At 44.0% G+C, this 24,634-nt stretch overlaps 1 protein-coding gene across 1 annotated transcript in view; it reads left to right on the forward strand.

Moving 5' to 3' along the window:
* LRPPRC (leucine rich pentatricopeptide repeat containing) overlaps positions 1–24,634 on the forward strand; it is a 1,486,422-nt gene that overhangs the window by 552,804 nt on the left and 908,984 nt on the right. Inside the window, exon 15 of the mRNA XM_044079460.1 lies at positions 7,149–7,176. Coding sequence (XP_043935395.1) covers positions 7,149–7,176 — 28 coding nt within the window. The remainder of the gene's footprint in view (positions 1–7,148; positions 7,177–24,634) is intronic.

Here is a 24,634-nt window from a genome sequence, read left to right on the forward strand (position 1 = left end):
TTCTAAGCACTACAATCTACCTCTCTACTCTAAGTCTAGGGCAGGCTTTGCCTCTGCAGTCTTGCAGGGCCTTTTAGCCGCCCCTTCTTCTTTATGACCACCTCCCTTTCTTTCAGCTTTGGGATTCTACCCTACAGTCATGACTGCAACAGTGAAACACGATGAACATAGTACAGTTGTGTACACCTACGATAAATGTAGATGTTCGAGTGTCTTCACTGTTGCAGTCTGGGTTTTCCTCCCTCCTGTCCCCTCTTATTTTTACTTTTGTGTAGTTCCTTTTTTCACCATTCTTCTGAGGTGTATTTGCAAAGGTTATGGGACCTTTTTAATTTTGGGATTCCTGACATCTGGGGCAAGAAAAACTGGAGAAGATGGCGTCGGCTGTCAGCTTTGTACTCCTGGCGCTCTGACGTCAGGGAGCATGGTTGAACAGCCGACGCCGGACCCAGACTTTGGGATTCTGACCGACTGAGGACTGCCTGCCGGCAGGGGAGAACCCTACAGTCATGACTGCAACAGTGAAGACACTCGAACATCTACATTTATGGTAGGTGTACACAAGTGTACTTTTCTCCCTGCTTGTTGTTCAGATACCATACCACTGACATGTCTGAGTGGATTGCAATTGTCCCTAGAGGGAGAAAGCTCTGAAGTACTTGCAGCGCTAATAGCACTGCTCTCATCTACAAGACATTGATATGCAAATGGGTCTCGTGGTCCTGCCATGTGCCTTGGACTGTTCTGCCGAGATAATGCCCCCCCCCCAATCTGCGAGGCATCCATGGTCACCGTGGCAACTGGAGAAGATGGTACAAAAGCCTTGCCCACGTTGAGATTGCTGGCCTGAAGCCACCAGTGTAGATCCTGCTTGCACGTGTCCATAATCAGAACAGAATGGGAGTGTGGAAGATACTGTAGTGACCATTGGGCGAAAAGCAGCCTCTGAAGAACCCTCATGTGTAGTCTGGTAAGGGTAACTAGCATGATCGTGGCAGCAATGGTCCCAAATAACTTGAGGACCACTTTTGCCTTGACCTTCCTCAATGGTAGTAAGGCGTAGACCTGCTGTTGTAGAGCCTGAATTCTCTCTTCTGGTAAGAAGGCCCTCATGAGCACCATATCTAGTTTGGTACCAATAAAAGTGACACGCTGCGTGGGCAACAAGGCAGATTTTTCCCAATTTAGAGTAATTCCTAACCTTTGGCACAGTGTAATGGTGGCGTCCCTGGTCTGTAACAGTAGATGCCTGGTGGTGGCAGAAAGGAGCCAGTCGTCCAGGTATGGAAACACTTGGAATCCCTGATGTCTCAAGTAAGCCGTTACCACTGCCATGCATTTGGTGAACACCCTGGGGGATGTGGTGAGACCAAAGGGCAGGACGCGAAACTGAAAATGGCTGGTTCCCAGGCGGAAGCGTAGATGACTTCTCAATGCCCTGTCCATTTTGATATGGTAGTAAGCATCTTTGAGGTCAATGGAGCACATCGACACATCTTTCCCTCATAGAGGGAGTATTGACTGCAAGGTGACCATGTGGAACTTGGACTTTTGTACATGTAGGCTCAATCGGCTGAGATCCAAGATGGCTCTCAGGTCCCCTGTTCTTGGCACCAAAAAAAAATCTGGAGTAATTCCCTAATCCTACTTGGTCTGCGGGGACAGGCTGGATGGCTCTCTTTGAAAGCAACTTTTTTATTTTTAAAGTTGCAGAATCTCTTTGACCGGGTAGAATGTCTGGAATTCTCTTGGTTGGCGGGGGAGGAGAAGAGAAGGGGAATATGTAACCTCTGGAAATTTATCTTTAAAACCCACTCGTCTTGGGTGACGTCTTGCCAGGCGTCTGGGAATAAAGAAATGTGACTCCGACCGGTTCCAGAGATGCACATTTGGGCCTCTTTTCAGGAGTGCTGGTAGGGAGAACTGCGAAAGGAATCATGGTCCCCCTGGTTACGAGGGCCTCCTCTGCCTCTAGGGTGGCGTCTACCTGAATTTCCACCCCCTCCCCTGTCTCTGGAGGGGGAATCACTTTGTGCATACTGAAAAAACCTCTGTGACTTCCTGAACCACATTTTCTCATCCTTCTGGCCCTTGGGGTAAGGTCTAGAAGGCATGGAAAAATGGACTCCCACGGCAGACGGGGTTTTTCCTTCCTGCACCACCTAGTGAGTGTCCTTTACCTTGGTTCCGAATAACGATTCACGGTCAGATGGGGCATCTGTGTACGTAGACTTGAAGGCCTCCGCGAAGTTATACAGGAGCATCCAGGAGAGTCTCCTAAGAGCGACTCCGGAACTCGCTTCCCTGCTCGCTCCATTGGCTGCATATATGATCATCCTCCTGGAGGAGTTTGTAAGGGAATTTAGGGAAGACATCTGTGCATTGACCTTCTGTGCCACAGCATCAGAAATGTTACCCTGTAGAGAATCTCTTAGCTCTTTTAGGAGATCTCTCTGGAGCCTTGTAAAATGCGTCAAGTAGTTTAGCGACTGCAGAGTGAAGGCCACTGAGGTAATCACACGCTTACCATACCTGTCCATGGCCCGGGACTCCTTGTTAGGCGGATGGACAGTAGACTAAATTTCAGCAAGTTCCTTCTTGGTGGCTGCTGCCACCACTGTGGCATCTACTTTAACGCCTTTTGTCAGATATTCCTTGTCTGTGGGAGCGGACAAAAACTTATTGCGTCTCCTAGGGACCAGTTCCACAATGTCAGGAGTTTCCCATACCTTTCAACAGACAAGATCTAGTAGCTCATCAAAAGGGGGAGACACCCAAGAGGCGGAAGGTTGAGACCCAAAAGCTTTCAGGAACACAGACTCCTCATCAGAAGGGGTTTTGGAGGGCCAACCGCCTCTCTGCTTCAAGATCTCCAGGATGTCTGAAAAAGAGATATCTTCAGAAGACAACTTGGGGGACCCCTTTGACTCCTCGAGGTCGGTGACCAGCGTGAGAGACTCATCCTGGGAGTCGACGTGTTTCCTCTTGCACAATCTTTTTCTAACGGGCTCCTCAGGCAAAAACTTTGGGGAGATGTCAGAAAGTTGGGGACCACTCATGGAGGTATCCTGAGGCCTTGGGTCTTTGCTGTCCATGGATAGAGGGTGATCTGAAACTGACACCGGTGCCGGAGGGGGCAGAGTGTCGGTGCCATAGGATGCAGGTGACGACCTGGCCAGCACGTGCCTCATTGACCTCAAAGGTTGATTTCCCCCCCGGCTTCAAAGGTCGACTAACTGTAAAGGATATGGTAGTAGCTCTCGGCACTGAGGAGATGAGATCTGAAGCAGATGTAGGGTCCAAGATCACCCGAGCCGAAGTGCCGAGAGGAAGACTCGGAACCGATGAAGATCGATCCGAGCCCTCCCTCTCGGGTCCGACCGAGGCACTGTGGATCCTCGACCCCGTGGGTGGAACCGACTGGGTCTGAGCAGAAATCGGAAACAAGAGGCCAGGCAAAGCTACTGGAACCGACCTAACAGCACCCGACGGAAACAATAACTCTAGCTCCGAGGGCTGAGAAAGGCTCTGAGGAGGAACAACAAATGATGACTGGGTCGGAGCTGAAATCAATTTGGCCAGCACCAATGACTGAAGCAGTTTCTTCACCACTCTATCAACGTCCTCATCGAAAAGGGACCCCAAGGACCTGGAGGTATATAGTTGGAGATCTGGATCTCCCTACAGAGGGAGACTGACATGAAGGAGAACCCGGTCGAACAACTGGAGACCAGCTCCGAACCAAAATATCCGTGACTGGCTCCGAAAGGCTTGGAGCCGATACAGACTTAGTCAAAACACCACCTTCTGTCGGCACCAAAGCCAGTGGAGCCGAAGAAGGAGAAGCTGTTCTAGCAACTTTCTCTGACAGCTCCGAAGAAACAGACGGAGCCGGAGAATGCTTCTTAGCAATCTTTTGTCCTTTTTAACTGGAGAGGATATGGTACTGGAAGACTTGGCCAAGTCTTCCTCGGAGTGTTTAAGCAGTCCTTTCAGGATGAGCTTCTTCTTCCTCTCCTGTAGCACGCAGGGACTGAAGGAATGACAAAACAAGCAGGGCTCTTGGACGTGAATAGCCCTCAAGCAAGAACACGCACACGGAGTGCCCATCAGTCAAAGACATTTTATTGTTGCATTCCAAACACTTCTTAAAGCCCGAAGGCCTGTGTTCCTTAGCATCCTTAGACATGCTGTATAAGGAGTACACACACACACACAGACAAGCTGCAAAACTACACGTACACACAAAAAGCCTAACTAAACCCTTCGCAGGAAACTAGAGCCTCTAACTAAAAACGGCCTAGTAACCGGGAACAAAGACTACAGGGAGGACTAGGTCCTTTAATTTAAACGGGCCTAACCTGGGGAAAATAAAGGCAGGATAACACCACTATCAGACGACAAAAACACTAAATAAGTTATAAGTAATAGAAGCACAACTCAGGGATCACACGGAAAACAATGGTGAGGACTAGGTCCTCTAACTGAAACAGGCCTAGCCCGTGGGAAGAAAGGGAGTGGATGGAATACCAAAAAACGGCCAACGAAAAAGGCCATACAACCAGCCAGAGAGAGAAATGCACAGTAGCTATGAAAATAGCTTTTTAGATCAACAAATATCCAAAACTTTAGAAAAAATTATACTTAGCCATGGCTAAAAGTGAGACCACGTCTGAGCGTAACGAGTGGCAAACAAGATCTGGGGAATGGGCTGTTGCATGATGAGATACCTCTTAGCCACGAGCCAATTTAAGACTTTGAGCTAAATTATGGCCGAGTCGGAGCAGAGTTCGGCTCCGAACCCAAGGGTAAGAATGAAGGTGAGATTGGACTACATAACATTTAAAGTTTTGGAATGGTCCAGCCAGAGCGCAGACTTAAATCCAGTAGAAAATCTGTGGCGTGACCTGAAGAGGGCTGTGCACAAGAGATGCCCTTGCAATCTGACAGATTTGGAGCACTTTTACAAGGAAGAGTGGGCAAATATTGCTAAGTCAAGATGTGCCATGCTGATTGACTCCTACCCAAGATGACTGAATGCTGTAATTAAAACAAAAGGTGCTTCAACAAAGTATTAGTTTGAGGGTGTGCACACTTATGCAACCAGCGTATTGTACGTTTTTTATTTTTTATATTTTTTTCCCCTAACAGATTTGTTTCAATTGAATTGTACAGGTTATAGGTCACATTAAAAGTGGGAAATGTTTTGAAATGATTTATTGTGGTCTCATTTTTTTTATATCACAAAAACCTGGCATTTTAACAGGGGTGTGTACACTCTTAATATCCACGGTATGTAGCAGCTTATTTTGGGAATTATGCAAATTTAAATGTCATGGAAGAGGATGCAAACTCCCTTACATTTTGAAGTATACTAGGGCTAAGACTGCACAACCTAATGATTAAGAAGAAACTTCGTAGCCATTAGGATAACACTTTCTGTAAGCATTGTAAATGCAGTGACCATATCAGTACTGCTGTGGTAGCAGGTACTTCACCTTTTGTTATTTATAGGTACAATTAATTGTGGTGTCCTGTCTTGAGCACAATATGTTAACAGCCTTCATAATTGTTTGACATATTCACTAGGGCTGCAAAGAAGTGCATGTGCTGGAGTTAGGCGCCAGCATGTACAGAAGGTAATTTAGTCTTTGACCGGGGATTGGTGTTTTCCCCCTTAGGTGCAAGAAGCATTAGTCCACTGACTTGTTTGCTCATACTTATGTGGTTGATGGATTAATTAATGAAAATATTGGTGGTGTTCAGCCGTAGTGCAGCTTACTGTGAAGCCCTTCTTCTGTAAATGCATTTCATACCTTAGGGCAAGTAGACACTTGTGTATCAGTATATCAAAGTAATATCTTGAATGTGGGCAAAAAGTATTCTAGGTTGTGTGTGCAACAGATTTTGTGTGTGTCCATTGTGTACATATAATGTGTCCTGAATGGTCAGCTTCACTGAAGAATGACCATCACATGTATGTGTAGTTAGTCACATAGTGTTCAGTTAACTGCAATAATGAGTGAACAAAAATGATTGACTACTGGCATAAAACAGGACTTCATGAAACCAGTAAAACACTCCAACAAAAAAAAAACACACACACACACACACACACACACACACACACACACACACACACACACACACACACACACACACACACACACACACACACAGTGTTTTTTGCAGTGGGTGAAAGCTCCCTTCACCCCCCACAGACTGGACTTGTATACCAATTCTACAATCACACCAACTTGAATAAGGGAGAAATCTCCATGAAGATAGGAGTTCTGCTGGCACACACTTAGAACCGCACTAGCAGTGATTTCTTACAAAAAGTAAACTGCAACAAAAACACTCCTACCAAAACACAAACATCCACTTCCTAAATATAACTCAGCCAAAATATACATACATCTACAAAACCAAACTCACTACACTCACCAAAACCACTTCACACTGTGGATACCGGTACTGTTGATAACACATTTCTGCATTTGCACTTGGGCATTACTTCGTCCTGCTTCCATAAAATCTGGTCAACCCTCCATGACTGCCCTGTATTAAAATGCATTCATTAGTATTTATCTGTGTATTTTGCATTTATATGTAAATGTGTATGTTTATGTATGTATTGCATATCTGTGGTTGTCTTTGTGATATACATTGTGTGTGTGTGTGTGTGTATTTATATACAAGTATGTACAGTATTGTATGTTCTTTTTAGTAATTGTGCGTACAAAAAAGGAAAACATTTAGAAACTTTTTCGGATTGTCAAATTGTTGGCATGTGTCTCGGTATTGCTGCTTTTTCAAAAGCTTTTCTGAAAAGCATTGTTCAGATTTTCGTACAGGAGAGACTTGAGACATTAACACATGATTCTAACTGACTTCAATTGTGTATGTGTTTGTATTTCTAGGTAGCTTATTTCAGTTTCATAAGCTTAGTGTTAGTAATTGCAAAATTGGTTGAATGGTTCTTAAATAAAGCATTTTCTTTAAAGCCCCCCCAACAATATATTTTTTAGAAAATCTGCAAGTTTTCTTTTATGTGATACGTTTTTTGTATGTGAAATATTTTCATGTACCAGTACTTGTCATAGAACAGTTTTTATTAATATGTTGTCTTTTGCTGCCACCTGCAGGTCAAAGGATGTAGAACTTCTAGCCAAGGTAAGCTTGTCGAAAAATAACTGAACAGGCAAGAGCATTGTAAATATACTAATGTTTTATCTTTTGATTCTGTTGTAACATTCCTCTTACATTTTTGTTTTCATAAACCATAAAAAATATATAATTATGTTTATTAGCATAAGGGGTAAAAATCAGCATTTCACCTTTCCCATCTTCCTTAAATAGCAATGTCATTTTCAGCACACACACACACACACACACACACACACACACACACACACACACACACACACACACACAGACACACATTTTCATAAACCATAAAAAATATATAATTATGTTTATTAGCATAAGGGGTAAAAATCAGCATTTCACCTTTCCCATCTTCCTTAAATAGCAATGTCATTTTCAGCACACACACACACACACACACACACACACACACACACACACACACACACACACACACACACACACACACACACAGACACTGTGACTTATGCTCCTTTTTTTCTTTTGCACATCACCTATAGTGGGAGTTTTATTTTTTGTAATCCGTTCTTCTAGTTAATGTGGCTTCAAAATATGAACACAAAACCGTGCTTGCTTACATCTGTCCATGGTTTGTCTCATGCTGTTCTGTTCCACATCCTTTTTGCTTCTTCCTTAGATTGTCATTTTGGAACTTATGACAAAAGGTTGAAAATGTTTCATAGGTGTCTTCACTCCAGTTTTGTGCCTGTGTTTGTGTGTATGTTGCACCTTTAAAAGATGATCAAAAAGGAGCTTCTTTTATACTGGGGAAGAGTTGAGTAAACTTGCTGCTTTTGAGGACTGAACTGGAAGCCACATTGTTAAACTGCTGTCTGAAGAATGTCAGCCGCACATGATATTCTTCAGTTAGAATTAGGCTGAATAAATTACTGTTCTTATAGAAGGATGAATGTGATAGTAACAAGAAAAAGCTTTGCTGTCTGGTTCAGAATGATGAAGCTCCAACTATAACTTAGCTGGTCTGAGTTCATTTAGCATCTTTGTGGCTAATAGCACCAGACAGGAGGATGGCCGTGAGAGGTTCCTGCCAGCATGCCTTTTCATGGGTGAAGGAGATGGCTGTGGCTCACCACTTAGGTGACACTTGGAAGGGAGCCTTCGATGGTACCTCTGCAGAACACAGGCTTGCACTTGTGTAAGCACACTGTCTGGGTAAATTCAGTGTGCAGAAGCACTTTTCCCAACACTGGCAGCACAGTGGAGCTTGAGCATGCTGCTGCAGGGAGAAGTTCTCCAGTGGGGGTGGGTTTGGGGGGGGGGGGTCGAGCAGATGCAGCATCATCGTACCTGAAAGTTAACATGCCTTTTGCCACCTGTAATTATAGAAGTGTAATATTCCCCAGTGAAGCTTGACCAGGTTTTTGCATTCCCTCATTAACTGACATGCAGTTAAGGCGGTGGCTTCATTGATGGATAGACCGTGTATATTATACGTTTATTCAGTCTTTTCACCTGTGCCATGTGTAAATTGTATATAATACGTTTATGTATTTTTTTGTGAATAGTATTAACTTCGTGTGTTTTTAACAAACTAATATTCGAGGTTTTAGCGGGATATAAGCAGCTGCTTCTGTTTATTTGCGAGTGCCATTGAGCCTGAACTATTAGAATGCTGTAAACCTGAGAAGTGAAACACTGTATTCTGCTTTCTATTTCATTAGCAATGACTGCACACATGTAGGTGCAGTATGCTAGGCTGTGGGTGGGGTTTGCTTCTGCCCATCTCTGGGTGGTGTTGCATTACACAGTAACCAATACCTTGAGTATGTCATAAATGGTGCACTGTCTGCAGAAGACCAATAATAGTTTTCATCAAAAAATATAACCTTAGTCATGACATGGCATAAAGAGATAAAAGCCCCAACTGTAGCCCAAGTAGCTTGGGTTAGATTAGTGGCATGGGGATCTGAGGCACTGGCAGTGGAAGCATGTGGATGCACCTGGGTGCACCTCATGGTTGATTTTTGGCAGATGCCAAAGACATAGAGGGGCTTATCTTCAGGGAGGCAGGTCATTTGCTACATCATAGCTGAGCCACAGCAGAAGTGGGACAGTAAACCAACTGCTTAGTGCATATCTATCCGCAGATCTTAGAGGCATGTTTAATGGGAGGGAATGTAGGGATTACTAAAAAACAAAATATCCTTGGCAGATGTACATCGCTGCCCTGGGACTGTTGATCCCTTCAAAAAAAAAAAGACCAGCACGGAGGTAAACCACTGGAATGCAGCAACAGTCCAAACAACAAAAGCAATTCCAGATAACAGACACGTAGAGTCAGTAAGGCAAGCTTGTAAAAATCCACAGGTAAAACAGGTTTATTATAAATCACAAAGCTTTTCGGGAAGAATCCCTTCCTCAGTGGGTTGACTCTCTTATACATTCCAAAACATCACAGCCCAAAGAGAAGATCCAATTTAAGTAATTAAAATTTGAAGTGACTGCATATAAAATCCTATGTACAACCACATAAAAAGCATACAAGCGTATTAAAACATTATAAAATGTTTTGCTTTATCTTTAGTATAGGCTTAATACTTACAGCTGTATTTAGACCTGGTCTAGAATCAGCATTTAAACCTGTAATCCACTCATATTCACAAATGTTTATTGCATTATTCAGATCAGCTCTTCTTTTCTTCCTAAATGTAGCATCCACAACCCTAAAAAGGAAAAGTACGCTCTCCACCTACCTCCCTAATAAGTCTAAATAGAGCATTTGATTATGTTTTCCACCTACCTCCCTAATATGTCTAAATAGAGCATTTGATTATGTTTTCCACCTACCTCCCTAATATGTCTAAATAGAGCATTTGATTATGTTTTCCACCTACCTCCCTAATATGTCTAAACAGAGCATTTGTTTCCACTTTCCTTTGTATTTCGGACTTGTGCTCAATAATCCTGTTTTTAAGCTTCCTATTACTCTTACCTACCTAAAAAGGAGGACATTTTGTACATCTAGCCAAATATATAATATTCTTAGTGTTACACGTAGCATGTCCTTGATCACTTCACTAGCCCTGAGCCCTGAACATGGAACCAGAGAAAGTCTGGAAGAGGCTTGTTGAGTTTGATAGACCCAGTGAATGAGGAAAGGCTTCCAGAACAGCCAATAGTCAGCTGCGCGAGTGTATGGGAAGGAAAAAATATTCCGAAAAAAAAAGTAAGTTTACACTAAATAGTCTATAAAATACTAAACTCCCACATCCATGATTAAACTTAATTGCAGCGATTGTTCATTACAGACTTGGTTGTGGATGCTTAAGCCATACTGGCATGTCAGTTTCCCTGCTTGAAGTGAAACCGATGTACCACAACACTGTAAAATTCTTCAGTTGCTTTAAGAAGCCCACTACTGTACACTGATAGTAAATTTCTTAACCTTCTTTTAAAAACAAGTTCACATTCTGTTACGTGATGCTCATAAATGTTTAAATGGTAACATAGACTACTATATTCTACACCTAATAGAAACCTACCACAACCTAGTCATGCACTACAATCATCTCACAAAGAACATATAAAACTCTTAAGGAATAGCAGCTCTTATGATGAGACCTTCTTCAGAAACTGTCCTGAAGTGTTTGAGATAAACATCCATATTCTGTCTCACAGGCACACTGCAATCCAGTTTGTAGTCTGCTATAAATCCCCCACCATGTCCCATGACTCCCACTCCACATTCCTAAACACACTGGAAAATATTAGGGTATGACCTAATACCCTTATACTAGAAGACTTTAACTACCCCTCCATTAACTGGGAAAATATCTCATGTACCAACACACTTGCTCAACATTTTCTGGAATTCATTAATTCCAATGTCCTGGACCAACTCATTCTTACCCCCCACCAGGGGTAGAAACATCTTTGACCTGGTGATTACTAACATGGGCAACCGGTGCCCTGCACCAGTTATCAACTCTTCCCTGGTCAGATCTGACCACAAGCTAATCACCATGGATATCCACCCCCCCCCCCCAAAGGAAACTACCATAAAAAACTTCTCCAAAGCCAATTTTGGGATTTTAAAAACTGAGGTGGCTAACTTCATGATGCCCATGCAAATGGAAAATAAGTGCATGACTGCTGAATCATTCACCGATGAGCACATACACAAGTGCGAGGGAATGGGCCATACCAGACAGAATCAAGATGCTCTCCTCCAAAAAAAGGAAGCCAATCTGGCGGTCCCCTACCATAAACAAACTCTACAACAGAAGGAAAAAGCTGTTGCAGAAAAGGGTGAAGTCCTAAGACTGGAAAAACTCCCTTCTTAGCCTCAGCAAAAAACTGAGATCCCTCATCATATCCTCCAAGGCTAGCTACGAAAACAAAATTGCTGCAGATTCTAAAGACAACCATAAGGCATTCTATAGTTATGTCAAGAATCTACATGGCAATACTCGCATCTGCTCTGAGTTGCAACACAATGGCAGTACATGTACAGAACCAACTGATATTGCCACCATATTGGCCGACAGGTTCAGTGCAAACTTTATCCCCCTTTCACCCCCTAAAGTGCCTATCACAATACCTGAGGAATGCCAAGTCCCTATTATCACAGCTACACAGGTAAAGACCGCACTGTCCAAAGCCAAGAATACAGCTTCTATGGGACCTGATAATATCCCTGGATGTGTTCTACATGAATTACAAAGTGAACTGGCACCACACCTGAGTACCCTGTTCAGTCACAGCCTCACTTCAGGCTTTGTTCCTACCAAATGGTGCACTGCTACGGTCATCCAACTCCACAAAGGGGGAGCGACTACAGACCCTGGGAACTACAACCCCATTAGCCCGACAAGTCTGATATGTAAGGCTATGGAGCGCATCATCATGGATCTTATAAATTGGGACACAGAGAATCTCCAAACTCTGGACCCCACGCAGTTTGGGTTTGTGAAAGGTAGATCATGCCTGCTCAACCTGATAGACTTCTTTGAGTCTGTCACCAGAGCTATGCATGAGGGCAAGGTAGTTCACACAGCCTACCTAGGTCTTGCCAAGGCCTTCAACACCATCCTCACTCAGGAGTCATAGACTCACTAAACTAGGTATAAACTCCTGTGTCATAAGATGGGTTGCCATTTGGCTCACTGATAGAACCCACACTGTGAAAGTAGCGGACTCCAAATCTGACTACCAACCAGTTACAAAATGGTGTCCCACAGGGATCGGTCCTAGGTCCTCTCCTGTTTGGCATCTACTTCTCTGAAGTTCAAGCCAACACAGAGACTTCGGCTGACCAAGTTCGCAGATGATTGCAAACTGGGAGCCATTATTAATTCTCCAACGGATGTAGACATCCTACAAAAAGGCCTCACTGAGACCAATGACTGGTGCCAGAACCATGGCCTTAAGCTCAATGCCAAAAAGTGCATTGTCATTCCCTTTGGGAAAAATTCGGTGCCCATAAACTACTACATAGACTGTAGTCCACTAAACACTGAAGGTGTGACAACAGACCTGGGGACATAGGTTGACAGCAACCTCTCCTTTGATAACCACATTGCCACTGTAGTCAGAAAGTCCTTTGTGGCACATCTCATTGCAAAAGGTTTCTCATCCAGGAAGAAAGAGGTCATAATCCCGCTCTACTCGTCCCTCATTAGACCTATTATAGAATACAACGCCCCATTTGGTATGTACCTCATTAGACACCTACATCAACTGGAAAGGCCACAAAAATACCTCACTAAGAGGATCTTAGGCCTTAGACACATGCCCTATAGGGACAGACTCAACAAACTCCAGCTATACTGTCTCATATCACCTACTTAGAGGCAATCTCTGCTTGACCTACAAAGTCATGTCTGACCCAGAGCTGTTAGATATGCTACACCTAAAGAAATCCCAGTCCCTCTATGCCACACGCTCCAGGAACCTAAACCTCATTACCACAATAAACAAAACATGCTGGAGGGACAGGTTCCTAACCCAGAGGCTTCTCATACTCTGGAACAAATTTCCCATTCACGTCAAGTAGAGCATTTCACTGGCCCTCTTTAAGAGAAATCTTGACAAGTGCATGGGCAAAAGGAAGTTCACCCAGGGGATCACTTCAGTGGCCTTGCTCGACAGGGGCACTGGGAACTAACCTCGGGTGGCATGATGCCAGGGAATCTTCTTGGGCTAGGCTTATGTAGGCTCCAGGGCCGTTAGCCTAGTACACACCTGTGAACCTATGAACTGATACCATTCCATTTAAAAAGGTACTACATCTGAGTGTAAAAAAATGTCAGATTTAGTTGCTGTGACAGATTTGTTACCCTCTATAATTTTTCAGACATTCCACTCAGTTGTCCCCTGTACCTGTTAGAGGCTTAAAAAATGTTTGTGTACTTTAGATGAATGCATATTTTATCTATGCAGTTTATTTTCAATTTACAAACCCACTAAGTTGTGTACCTAGCAGAAAAACACAAATGGCCATCTGTTCAAATTTAAGATTTCTAGTGTCAAGCAGGTTCTGTTTTAGTAGAAAATTCCTAGTACAGTATTATTCAGTAGTTCAGATATAAACTACTATTTACATGTCTGCGGTTTACTTTTAGCACAATAAATTGTAAACTAAAATAAAACTTCTGCTTGTATTCATTGTTTATATAACTTTGCACAAGTTTGACTTTGCCTACTGCATCGCATTGTTGCTTGATATGGTACGTGGCTGTTTGAATTGTCAGTTTATTATTTCATTGCTATAATACATTTCTAGTTTTATAAATACCATTGGAGCTTTTCTGTCCCAAGCAAATTGTACAAATGGCTCCCTCTTCCCTTCAGATGCTGTACTTACCTTTGATCAATTGATTTGAGCATGAACCAGGCCACAGTTTCAGTTGAAGCTTGGATGGGGAGCATTGGCCTTGGCTTCCATGGGAAGAAGTGTACTCTGATGTTCTTCCACTTTCCCCTTTTCAGATAATTAACAAGGCGCTGATCATGGACATCAGTCCCTCAAGCCCCTCTGTCAAAGGACTTAGGGTCTTTGGACCAGGGAATGTACCCCTGGGACAGTTAAACAAACCTATGTGGGCCTGTAGACTCCAGTCAGTGTTTTCTTGGTTATCCTATGCTGAAGCATATGCCACAAAGCATGTATATCGAGCAGTTGTTTGTCTGAGAGCTCAAGCCAAGTGTGCAGGAGTGTGCCTTTATGAACCTAGGTATTGCTGATGCACATTCTAGAACCAGTACCCAGCCTTCTGATGCACAACAGTGATCTGTCGTGCACTTATCCATGCTCAAGTTCACATCTTCAGGTACTGGGGGGGGTGTCATGGTTCACCATCTCTTTCCGGCTGTTAATTGGAGGATAATTTTTGGCCTTTTTCTGAGATGAGCAGGGATAATGAGTCTACCCTGCTTTCTGTTTTCCTGTAGGTGATTCGTCCTTTAAGGGTGCTGTCAAGCTTATGAGGCACACCTTAGATTAGCTTCTTGTCTCCGTTCTCTTTTTCTTTAAAGTACCTTGCAAAGCTTCTCAGAATGAAGCTTGAATATTGAGTTATCCTTGCCTTGGAGTGTGGCATTAAGGATGCCATTTTAGCAGTGTTGCCCTTTCAGCTCCTGAAGATAACTATACTGTATATGAACCACCAATCATATCATTGTGTTAATAAGCATTTTGCCATTGATTCCTCTGTAATCTGTTCTGTCCAACATAGATGCCAAGACAAAAAAGCATTTTTACCACCTTGCTGCTAGACAAGAAGTCTATTATGCTGCACAGATGCCGCACAACAGTCTCCTGTTTTGCTACTTTGGAGCAAATTTTCATCTAATTTTCTCTGTTCCAGGAGTGCCTGGTTGAGTAGATCCTGGAAGAGCTGCGTTATCTTCCTGAATCTGGGATCAGGAAGACCTTTGTGAGCTCTTGTTCATTGTATTTTTATACTGAGATACCATGTTCCTGCTGTACTTTTTGACTATGCTGATACTTAGTCCTGGACCAAGCAAGAAAGAAGATGTTGGATGCCCTCGTTGTGTGGGACTGGCTTGTTATCTGTCCTCCCTAAGAAGGAAGCACATCCTCACTTCTGAACCCTTTGGAACACCTTTACCTATCCCTCTGCCAGAACAGATCACCACTGGAAGAGGAGAAAGCCTCTTTGACATCTGAGAAGGGTCTTTAGCTGTCAAGCAGCTTCCCTCTAGCCCCCTAGATATGATAGCCTAGGTGTTAACTCCATTGGCACGCCTGCAGTCGCCCTAACTCTCTCTCTCTTTTTTTTTTTTTTTAAATTAAGCAAAAACACCAGAATGGACCTAGTGGATTCTAGGTGTTAACTTGTTGACTTTCCAACATGTCTTCGTCTTTTGTTCCTTCACTGTGCTGGTAGATTATTCCATATCAGCTGAGCTTTTGGCTTAGGCTTGTACACTGCAGCTCAGTGGGACCATACATGTTGTCTTGGTCAAGGAGAAAGGATGGGGTTTAGTCATGGCCCTCCTTTGTCCCTAGTGGGATGTACCGTTTTTATCCCATGCTGAACCTCTTTAAATTCACATTGGTATCAGATTCTGAAAATGTTTCTCTACAGATTATAATGCAGCTATCCTGCTATCTAAGGGATACCTGGGTGAATTCACACAAGATACTTATCTAGTTTACTCTGTGTGGGGAAGCAGTCCAATTACAGGTAATGTTCTTCTTGTTTCACTGTTGCTGTCAGCACATTTGGTTTATCTGCTTGCAGTAGCCCTCAGTCGGCCTGATTAACAAAGTCTTGGGTCCTGCGTCGGTTGCTGTCTCATCTTCCATGACATCCTGTAGTCAGGTGGTATAAAGCATGCAGCTGACGCCATTACATTAGTCTTTATTAGCTTGCGGTGCCCAAAGCAAAAGCAGTTCACAAGTGGCGGTCGGCTGACTCCTGAAATTTTCGTTTTCGAGTTTCAGAACCGACGTCTTCAACTAAGCTAAGTACCCCATTGGGGAAACTTTTTCTTGCTCTAAACTGATGTCAGTAAAAGTCAGTACTTGTATTTCTTGTGGAAAGCAAATACCTCATAAAGATTTTAATTCGTACTGCATTCCTTGCCTAGGCCCTGACCACGACGTACCTCGCTGTCGGTTTTGTGCCTTATTTAAACAAGGAACTATTCATCGTCTGTTTATTTCCGCTTATAAATATTTTGGTACTCTGTTCAATTATTCCGATATGGCTTCGGTAAGCCACCCGAATACCGACATTCTGGAAAAATGTAAAGCTAAAGACAGACCGCATAGGTCCAAAGCTGCCGACGACGCTTCTCCTAAGCTAGTCGCCAGTTCACCGGTACTCAGTAAGGTGCTTTCGCAGCCCCTGATGCCCGCTACTTCAAATTCGCAGGCCTCTACTAAGACCCATTCGGAGTCCGGTATGCCACGAGATGCTTCAACTGTGGAACCTGCGGATGTCTCTACCTTGGATGGGTCTGGAGCAGCTGTGTAGGCAACAGCTTCTGAGGGTGTATTCACGCCTGCTGACTTGCATATTAAACCAACGTCATCTTCTTCTTCAAGACCTAAAACTCTATCCATACCTAGAAAACCGACGCCCAGACCGCATGGTCATGCCTGTATGCCTATAAATCAAATAAGAATGGCTGAAGACTTTATTACTTTAATCAGGGGAAGCCAACATTTCCCCTCTAAGAGACCTAGGACTGAGTTTGCTTATGATTCTTTTGATCAATCAGAAAGAAATGTTAGCTGTACAGAATACTCTGACAGCCTTCAAGGACCACATCCTTCCAGGGCAATTAATGGTAAAGACGGACAACACCACTGTTGTGGTACATAAACAAGCAGGGGGGAACCCACTCATACCCCTTGCAGAGTAGCCATGGCTCTGTGGAACACAGCCATGAACTACCAAGTGCACCTGCAGGCTCAATTCTTGCCAGGAAAGCTAAACACACTGGCAGATGACCTAAGCAGAAATCTCATGGACCCACGAGTGGCAACTGGAACCAAAGATATTCAACATGTTGAGAAACAAATGGGGGAGCCCAGATATAGACCTGTTTGCCTCCCCCCAGAACTACCAATTGGAAAAATTCTGCTCAAGGACTCCCCACAAACAAGCTTGGAAAGTGGATGCCCTGTCCTTTACCTGGAAAACCTATCAGTTTATGCCTTTCCTCCTCTGCCTCTACTCTCCAAGGTACTACTAAAGATCAAACAGGACAAACCAAGGATGATACTGATTCCACCAGACTGGCCACGCCAACACTGGTACCCCCTTTTGCGCAGTGTGTCACTGCTGGCACCATGTCACCTGCCTCAGACCCCTGTCCTGCTGTCCCAGCAGGAGAGCCAGATTCTGCACCCACAGCTTCAAACCCTGAACCTGGTAGCATGGCTAATTATCTAATCTCTCCATTACCATCCCTCAGTAAGCAAGTGTTGGATGTCATTCTGAAGGCAAGGAGGCCTTGTACTAGAAAATCCTATGCTGGAAAATGGAAAAGATTCTGTTCCTGGAACCAAGCTCAGGGGATTGGCACAGCAACGCCCAATTTACCTCAGATTCTTCAATACCTAACTGAGATGCTGCACAAAGGCCTTTCCTTTTCCTCCATAAAAATTCATGCCTCAGCCATTTCAGCTCATTTACAACATAGAACCAACCCTCTTTTCTCATCCACTACTGAAGCAGTTCCTCAGAGGGGCCAAGAACTTAAGATCACCCAGGAGAGCCCCTACTCCAGCCTGGAACCTTAACTTTGTATTGGAAGAATTCACTCTACCTCCTTTTGAGCCAGCTGCAACTGCAGAATTGAAATTCCTTTCTTGGAAAACAGCATTCCTTTTAGCCATCACTTCAGCTAGAAGGGTGTCTGAATTACAAGCGCTCATGGCAGTGGAGCCTTTCGTCATCTTTCATGTGGATAGGGTGTCCCTCAGGAATAATCCCTCCATGCCCAAGGTGGTATCCAGTGTGGCCCTTAGTCAGTCCATTCATTTGCCAACCTTCTTTTCTAATCCACAGAACAAAGGAGAGCGAATACTTTACTCCTTAGATGTGCACAGACAACTTAGATTTTATTTGGGCAGGACTAAACCTCTCAGGAAATCTGAACAACTGCTGGTTGCATTTGCTGTAGAGGCAGAGAGGAAGGCCATTTCAAAGCAAACAATTTCTAAATGGATAGGCCATTGCATTAATTTCTGCTATAAGCACCATGGGAAATCTACCCCACATGGGATTAGACCACATTCAACCAGGGCTGCATCTACCTCTACAGCCTTTCTCAGAGGTGTCCCTACCAGGGACATCCTAGAAGCTGCTACCTGGAGTTCTGTACATACCTTCACCAAGCATTACCATTTGCCAATTTTCTCTAAATCCAGAGCTGGCTTTGCCACTGCAGTCTTGCAGGGCCTTATAGCTGGTCCTAATGCTATCTAATTTCCTCCTCCCATCATTAGCTTTGGGAATCTTCCCAGATGTGATTGACTGCAACAGTGAAACACGAAGAACATAGTACATTTGTGTACACTTACCATAAATGTAGATGTTCGAGTGTATTCACTGCTGCAGTCCTAGATGTTCATCGTGTTTCACTGCGGTCCTGCAGTCGGCCAGAGTTCCAAAGTCTTGGTCCGGCGTCAGTTGCTGTCGCCTCCTCCCTGACGTCAGTGCTTCAGGGGTATATAAGAAGCAGCCGACGCCATTTTCTCCAGTCTTTCTTGCCACGCGGTGCCCGAAGCAAAAGCAGTTTGTAAGTGTGGGTCGGCCGACTCCTGAGATATCAAATTTGATTTTCAGAACCGAAGTCTTCAATAAAGCTAAGTACCCCATTGGGGAAACTTTTTCTTGCCTCAGACCGATGTCAGTAAAAGTTAATAATTGTATTTCTTGTGAGAAGCAAATACCTCATAAGGATTTTCATTCTTACTGTATTCCATGCCTAGGCCCAGATCACGACGTCACTAGTTGTCGGTTTTGTGTTAGGTGTAACAAACGGACTATTAAACGTCGGTTTGGTTTTACTCGCCATTACTTTGGCCGAAGGTTTAATTATACCATGCCGTCGGAACAACCGACGACCGCAATTCACAAAAAACGCAAAGACAAGGATAAGGACAGGCATCCGAGACCCAAAACTGATGAAGCCTCTTCTAGGCCAGTCGCCGGTTCACCGGTGCTCAGTGAGGCGCTTTCGCAGCCCCTGACACCCGCTACCGACTCCCACATGGAGGTGCCTAGGCCTCTGGATACTCAAGGTGTTGGGCCTACGGAGACTAACCCTTCAGATGGGTCCGGAGCCGCTGAGCAGGCATCGGCTTCTGAGGGCGTTTACAGACATTCACAACTTACCATTGCAACTACAGCCAAGTCTAAAACTACATTCAAGACAAAGAAGCAAGAACAGCATTCACCTGGACAGGCCTCCATGCCTAAAAAGCAGATGCTTAAAATGGCTGAAGACTTAATTACTCTGATCAGGGGTTCCCATCCCCCTCCTGATAAAAGGCCTAGGCAGGATACAGACTATGATTCCTCTGACCAGGTTTCTATATATTCTGATTCCTCTTCAGACCAGGGATACTCTTTACCCCCCTATGAGGACTCTGATGCTGAAGAATCAATTCCTTCAGCCTCTCCTCCTGAGGATTATTCTTTTGGGGAAACTTTACATACCATGAGGGAGCATTTCCATTGGGAGGGCCAGGATTACTCAGAATCCAAGAAAAGGCTCAGAGACTTTCTTTTATTGCCTCAGCACAGGCCCCTTGCTATTCCACCAGTGTTGGATATTGTGGATGATGTGTTCTCTGAATCCAGTTTAAATCCTGATTCTTTACCCCCTGCTCCAGTCAAGCCAGACAGGTACTACAGAGTCCCTGACTCTCACAAATTTCTTTATAAAAACCCTGTTGCTGACCCAGAAACTATTTCCCAGGGTCCCAAAGGGATCAAGGCATCCACGGCTAAAAATCCAGTTCCCTCTGACAGGGATTCTAGAGCACTAGACAGATGGGGGAAGAAAGTTTACACCTCTGCAACTTTAGCAGTGAGGGCTTTAAACTGCCAGTTTCGCATGATTAAATATCAACAATATTTACTGTCTCAGTTAAAACAGAAAATGAATACAAGTGCAGAACAACCTGACTATAAGGAAATGCAGGATTTATTGCATGCAGCTGAACAAGTGGGAAAGCATACTTTGCAATGTGGTTTTGATTCATTAGAGGCTTCTTGTAGAGCAGCAGTTACAGGATCTGTGATTTGAAGGCATGCTTGGTTAAAAGAACAAAGTTTACCAGATCATGTTAAGACAAAATTACTGGATGCTCCTTTACAGCAGGATATTTTATTTGGTGTTAAGGCAGAAGAGGTATTAAAGAAAATGGAGGATAAGGCAAAATCTATGCAAACAGTGAAGGATTTCTTACAGGTACAGCCACCTCGATTTAGCAGAAATTGGCCTACAAAAAATTGGTCCTTTTCAGTGTCAGACAGGCCACAAAGAGGCAGATACAGACGCCCAAGAGGCAGATCTCAGCCTCAAGGCTCTTACAGACCATGACAGTGGGGTGCTTCAACCCCAAAAGGAGGGGAAGGCAAGTCACAACCTTACAGGAAGCAGTCCCAATGACTTCCCCCTTCCAATGCCAAGCTCTCCCCTTTTGGCAGCCCCCTTAAGGGGGAAACTAGCACTTTTTTCACAAAACTGGCAAGCAATCACCCAAGACAAATCGGTTCTGAATATTGTGTCTCAAGGTTACAGGTTCCACTTTCACACTTTACCAAGGCTAAAAGGAATGCCAGACCTGCCACAAAATCAATGGGCAGAGGCACAAAAGCAAATTACAGCCCTCATGGATGTCAGAGCTATTCAAACGTGTCACAGCAGGAACAAAGACAAGGTTTTTACTCGAGACTCTTCCTGGTCCGCAGAAAGGACAAAGCATGGAGACCCATACTAGACCTTTCTACTCTAAATACTTACCTGAATGTTCCGAAATTCAAAATGTTGACACTCCAGCAGCTCCTTCCCATGTTTGGCAAGAATGCTTGGCTTGTTACTTTGGACCTCAGAGGCATACCTGCATGCCCCTATCAGTCAAACTGCAGAAGATACCTCAGATTCATAGCTGGTTCAATGAACTACCAATTCTCTGCACTGCCCTTTGGCTTATCTACTGCGCCCAGGGTCTTCACAAAGTGCCTGGCACCAGTAATTGCATTTTGCAGACAAAAAGGAATTCAAATATATCCATACCTGGACGACTGCCTGATTCAAGCAGAGAGCAAGGACATTCTTCTAATGCATCTGGCATTTGTAAAAAAGTTGCTGATTTGCCTAGGGTACACAGTAAACGAAAAGAAGTCAAAACTAGTGCCCTCACAAGAGATAATATTCCTGGGTGCCAGCTTAAATACAACGGCCCAGATGGCTTATCTCACGCCAGACAAACAAGGACAACTGACTCAGTATTTTCAATTGATGGCAGCAAAGTCCCAACTCCCTGCAAGAAAAATTCTTCAGGCCTTGGGATTCATGGCATCCTGCATACTACTAATTCCATATGCCAGACTGCATATGAGGAAATTACAATGGTACCTAAAAAGTGTTTGGACTCAACACTCTTACAGCTTGGAAACAGTAATACCACTAATTCCCTGCAACAGTAGTTTTGATGGTGGGCACAGGCATGTCACCTCAACAAGGGTCAGCCTTTCACTCTTCCCACAGCCAGGCAGTCTTTAACAACAGATGCTTCGGACTACTCCTGGGGAGCACACATGGCAGGAAAATGTATTCAGGGCAAATGGACCACAGAACAAATGCATCTTCACATCAATCAAAAAAAGATGTTGGCTGTACAAAATGCCCTTACAGCTTTCAAGGACCTTCTGCATCCAGGACAATTATTGTTAAAGGCAGACAGCACCACAGTAATGTGGTACATAAACAAGCAAGGGGGCACTCATTCTTACCCCCTTTGCAGACAAGCCATGACCTTGTGGAACACCGCTCTAATTTATCAAGTTCATCTGCAAGCACAATTCCTGCCAGGAAAGAAAAATACTCTGGCAGATGACTTAAGCAGAAACATCATGGATCCTCACGAGTGGAAATTAAATCCACAAGTTTTCAGCATGATAATGCAAAAATGGGGGTGCCCGGACATAGATCTTTTTGCCTCCCCACTGAATTGCCAACTACAAAAATTTTGCACAAGGACTTATCACACACAAGCATGGAAAGTGGATGCTCTTTCGTTCAGCTGGAAAAGCCTAAAAATGTATGCCTTCCCACCTCTGCCTCTACTTTCAAAGGTACTCCTAAAAGCCAGACAAGAAAAACTACAGATGATTCTGATTGCTCCAGACTGGCCACGCCAGCATTGGTATCCAATCTTAAAGAACTTAGCTTTAGGGCCACCTTGGATTTTGCCTCAAATTCCACACCTACTGACTCAACAAAACAATCAGATCCTGCACAGTCAGCTCAAAACCTTAAACCTGGCAGCATGGCAGTTTCATTAGCCAAACAGACAACACCTCTCTTTAAAGCTGTTATGGGATGTCATTTTGGAGGCCAGGAGGCCTAGCACCAGGAAATCTTATTCAGAAAAGTGGAAGAGATTCTGTGCCTGGAACCAGACTCAAAGCCTTGACCCTCTTGTCCCTAACATTCCTCAGATACTACAATACTTAACTGAGATGCTGGACAAAGGACTATCCTTCTCATCCATCAAGATCCACGCCTCTGCCATCTCGGCTCATTACAACACAGATCCTCCTATTTTCTCTCATCCATTGGTAAAACAGTACCTCAGAAGGGCTAAAAACATAACACCGCCCTGGAGAGCACCATCACCTACTTGGGACCTCAATTTTGGCTTGGAAAAGCTCACTTTTACCTCCTTTTGAGCCAGCCAATTCAGCAGAATTAAAATATGTATCATGGAAAACTGCTCTGCTTCTGGCAATAACCTCAGCACGAAGAGTCTCAGAACTACAGCCACTAATGGCAGTGGAGCCTTTCATTATTTTTCACCAAGACACGGTTTCTTTAAGAACAACCCCTTCTTTTATGCCTAAGGTGGTATCCAATGTGGCTCTTAACCAAACTATTCACTTGCCAACTTTTTATCCAAATCCCCAGAATAAAGGGGGGAGACTTCTACACTCCTTGGACATACACAGGCAGTTACGCTTCTACTTGGACAAAACAAAAGCTTTCAGAAAAACTGAACAATTGTTTGTATCATATGCTGCAGGATCACAGGGAAAGGCTATTTCAAAGCAGACCATTTCAAAGTAGATAGGACACTGTATCTGGTTCTGCTACACACAGCATGGGAAACCTGTACCATCTAGCATTAGACCACATACCAGCAGGGCACCTACCACTTCTACTGCCTACCTTAGAGGAGTACCTACCAAAGACATTTTGGAAGCTGCAACTTGGAGTTCAGTGCACACTTTTACCAAGCATTACCACTTGCCTCTTTATTCTACAGCCAAAGCTGGCTTTGCCACTGCAGTGCTGCAGGGCCTCATAGCAACACCAAATCCTCTATAGAACCAGCCACCCTGACTCAGCTTTGGGATTCAACTCAAGTGTAATGATTGCAGCAGTGAAACACGATGAACATTGTACAGTTTTGTACCTACCATAAATGTAGATGTTAGAGTGTCTTCACTGCTGCAGTCCTGGTTACCCACCCGCCATCCCCTGTTTCTTAGCTGGGTCTTATCTATACCTTTCTACACTATGCTACCTATGCGGTGTATTTGCTGGTTACTGAAGGTTTTGTTTTTACCTTATTGTATGTTTTGTAAGCAATATGTATTGCCTATCTTTTGGGGGCACCTGACATCTGGGGCAAGAAAAACTGAAGAAAATGGCGTCGGCTGCTTCTTGTGTACCCCTGACGCACTGACGTCAGGGAGGAGGCGACAGCAACCGACGCCGGACCAAGACTTTGGAACTCTGGCCGACTGCGGGACCGCCTGACAGCAGGATAACCCAAGTGTAATGACTGCAGCAGTGAAGACACTCGAACATCTACATTTATGGTAGGAACAAAACTGTGCTTTACCCTCCCTCCAACCACCTGACTTCTGTTGGCTATACCTTTAGTCTCGTTTACTATGTTTAAAACTTTTTGGTGCGTTTGCTTTTTTGTTGGAGGTGTAACCTTATATATATAATTGCCTCCCATTATGGGGGCACCTGACATCTGGGACAAGAAAAACTGATGTAATGGCTGCATGCTTTATACCCCTGACTACCTGACATCATGGAAGATGAGACAGCAACCAATGCAGGACCCAAGACTTTGTTAATCAGGCCAACTGAGGGCTACTGCAAGCAGATAACCCAAATGTGAAGACTGCAACAGTGAATACACTCTAACATCTACATTTACGTTAAGTGTACACAACTGTACTTTCTTCATCACCAGACTGTTCATAGAGAT

The sequence above is a fragment of the Protopterus annectens genome, chromosome 1.part0 (genome assembly GCF_019279795.1).
Source record: "Protopterus annectens isolate FY-2018-M chromosome 1.part0, PAN1.0, whole genome shotgun sequence".
Classification (NCBI taxonomy): Eukaryota; Metazoa; Chordata; order Ceratodontiformes; family Protopteridae; genus Protopterus; species Protopterus annectens.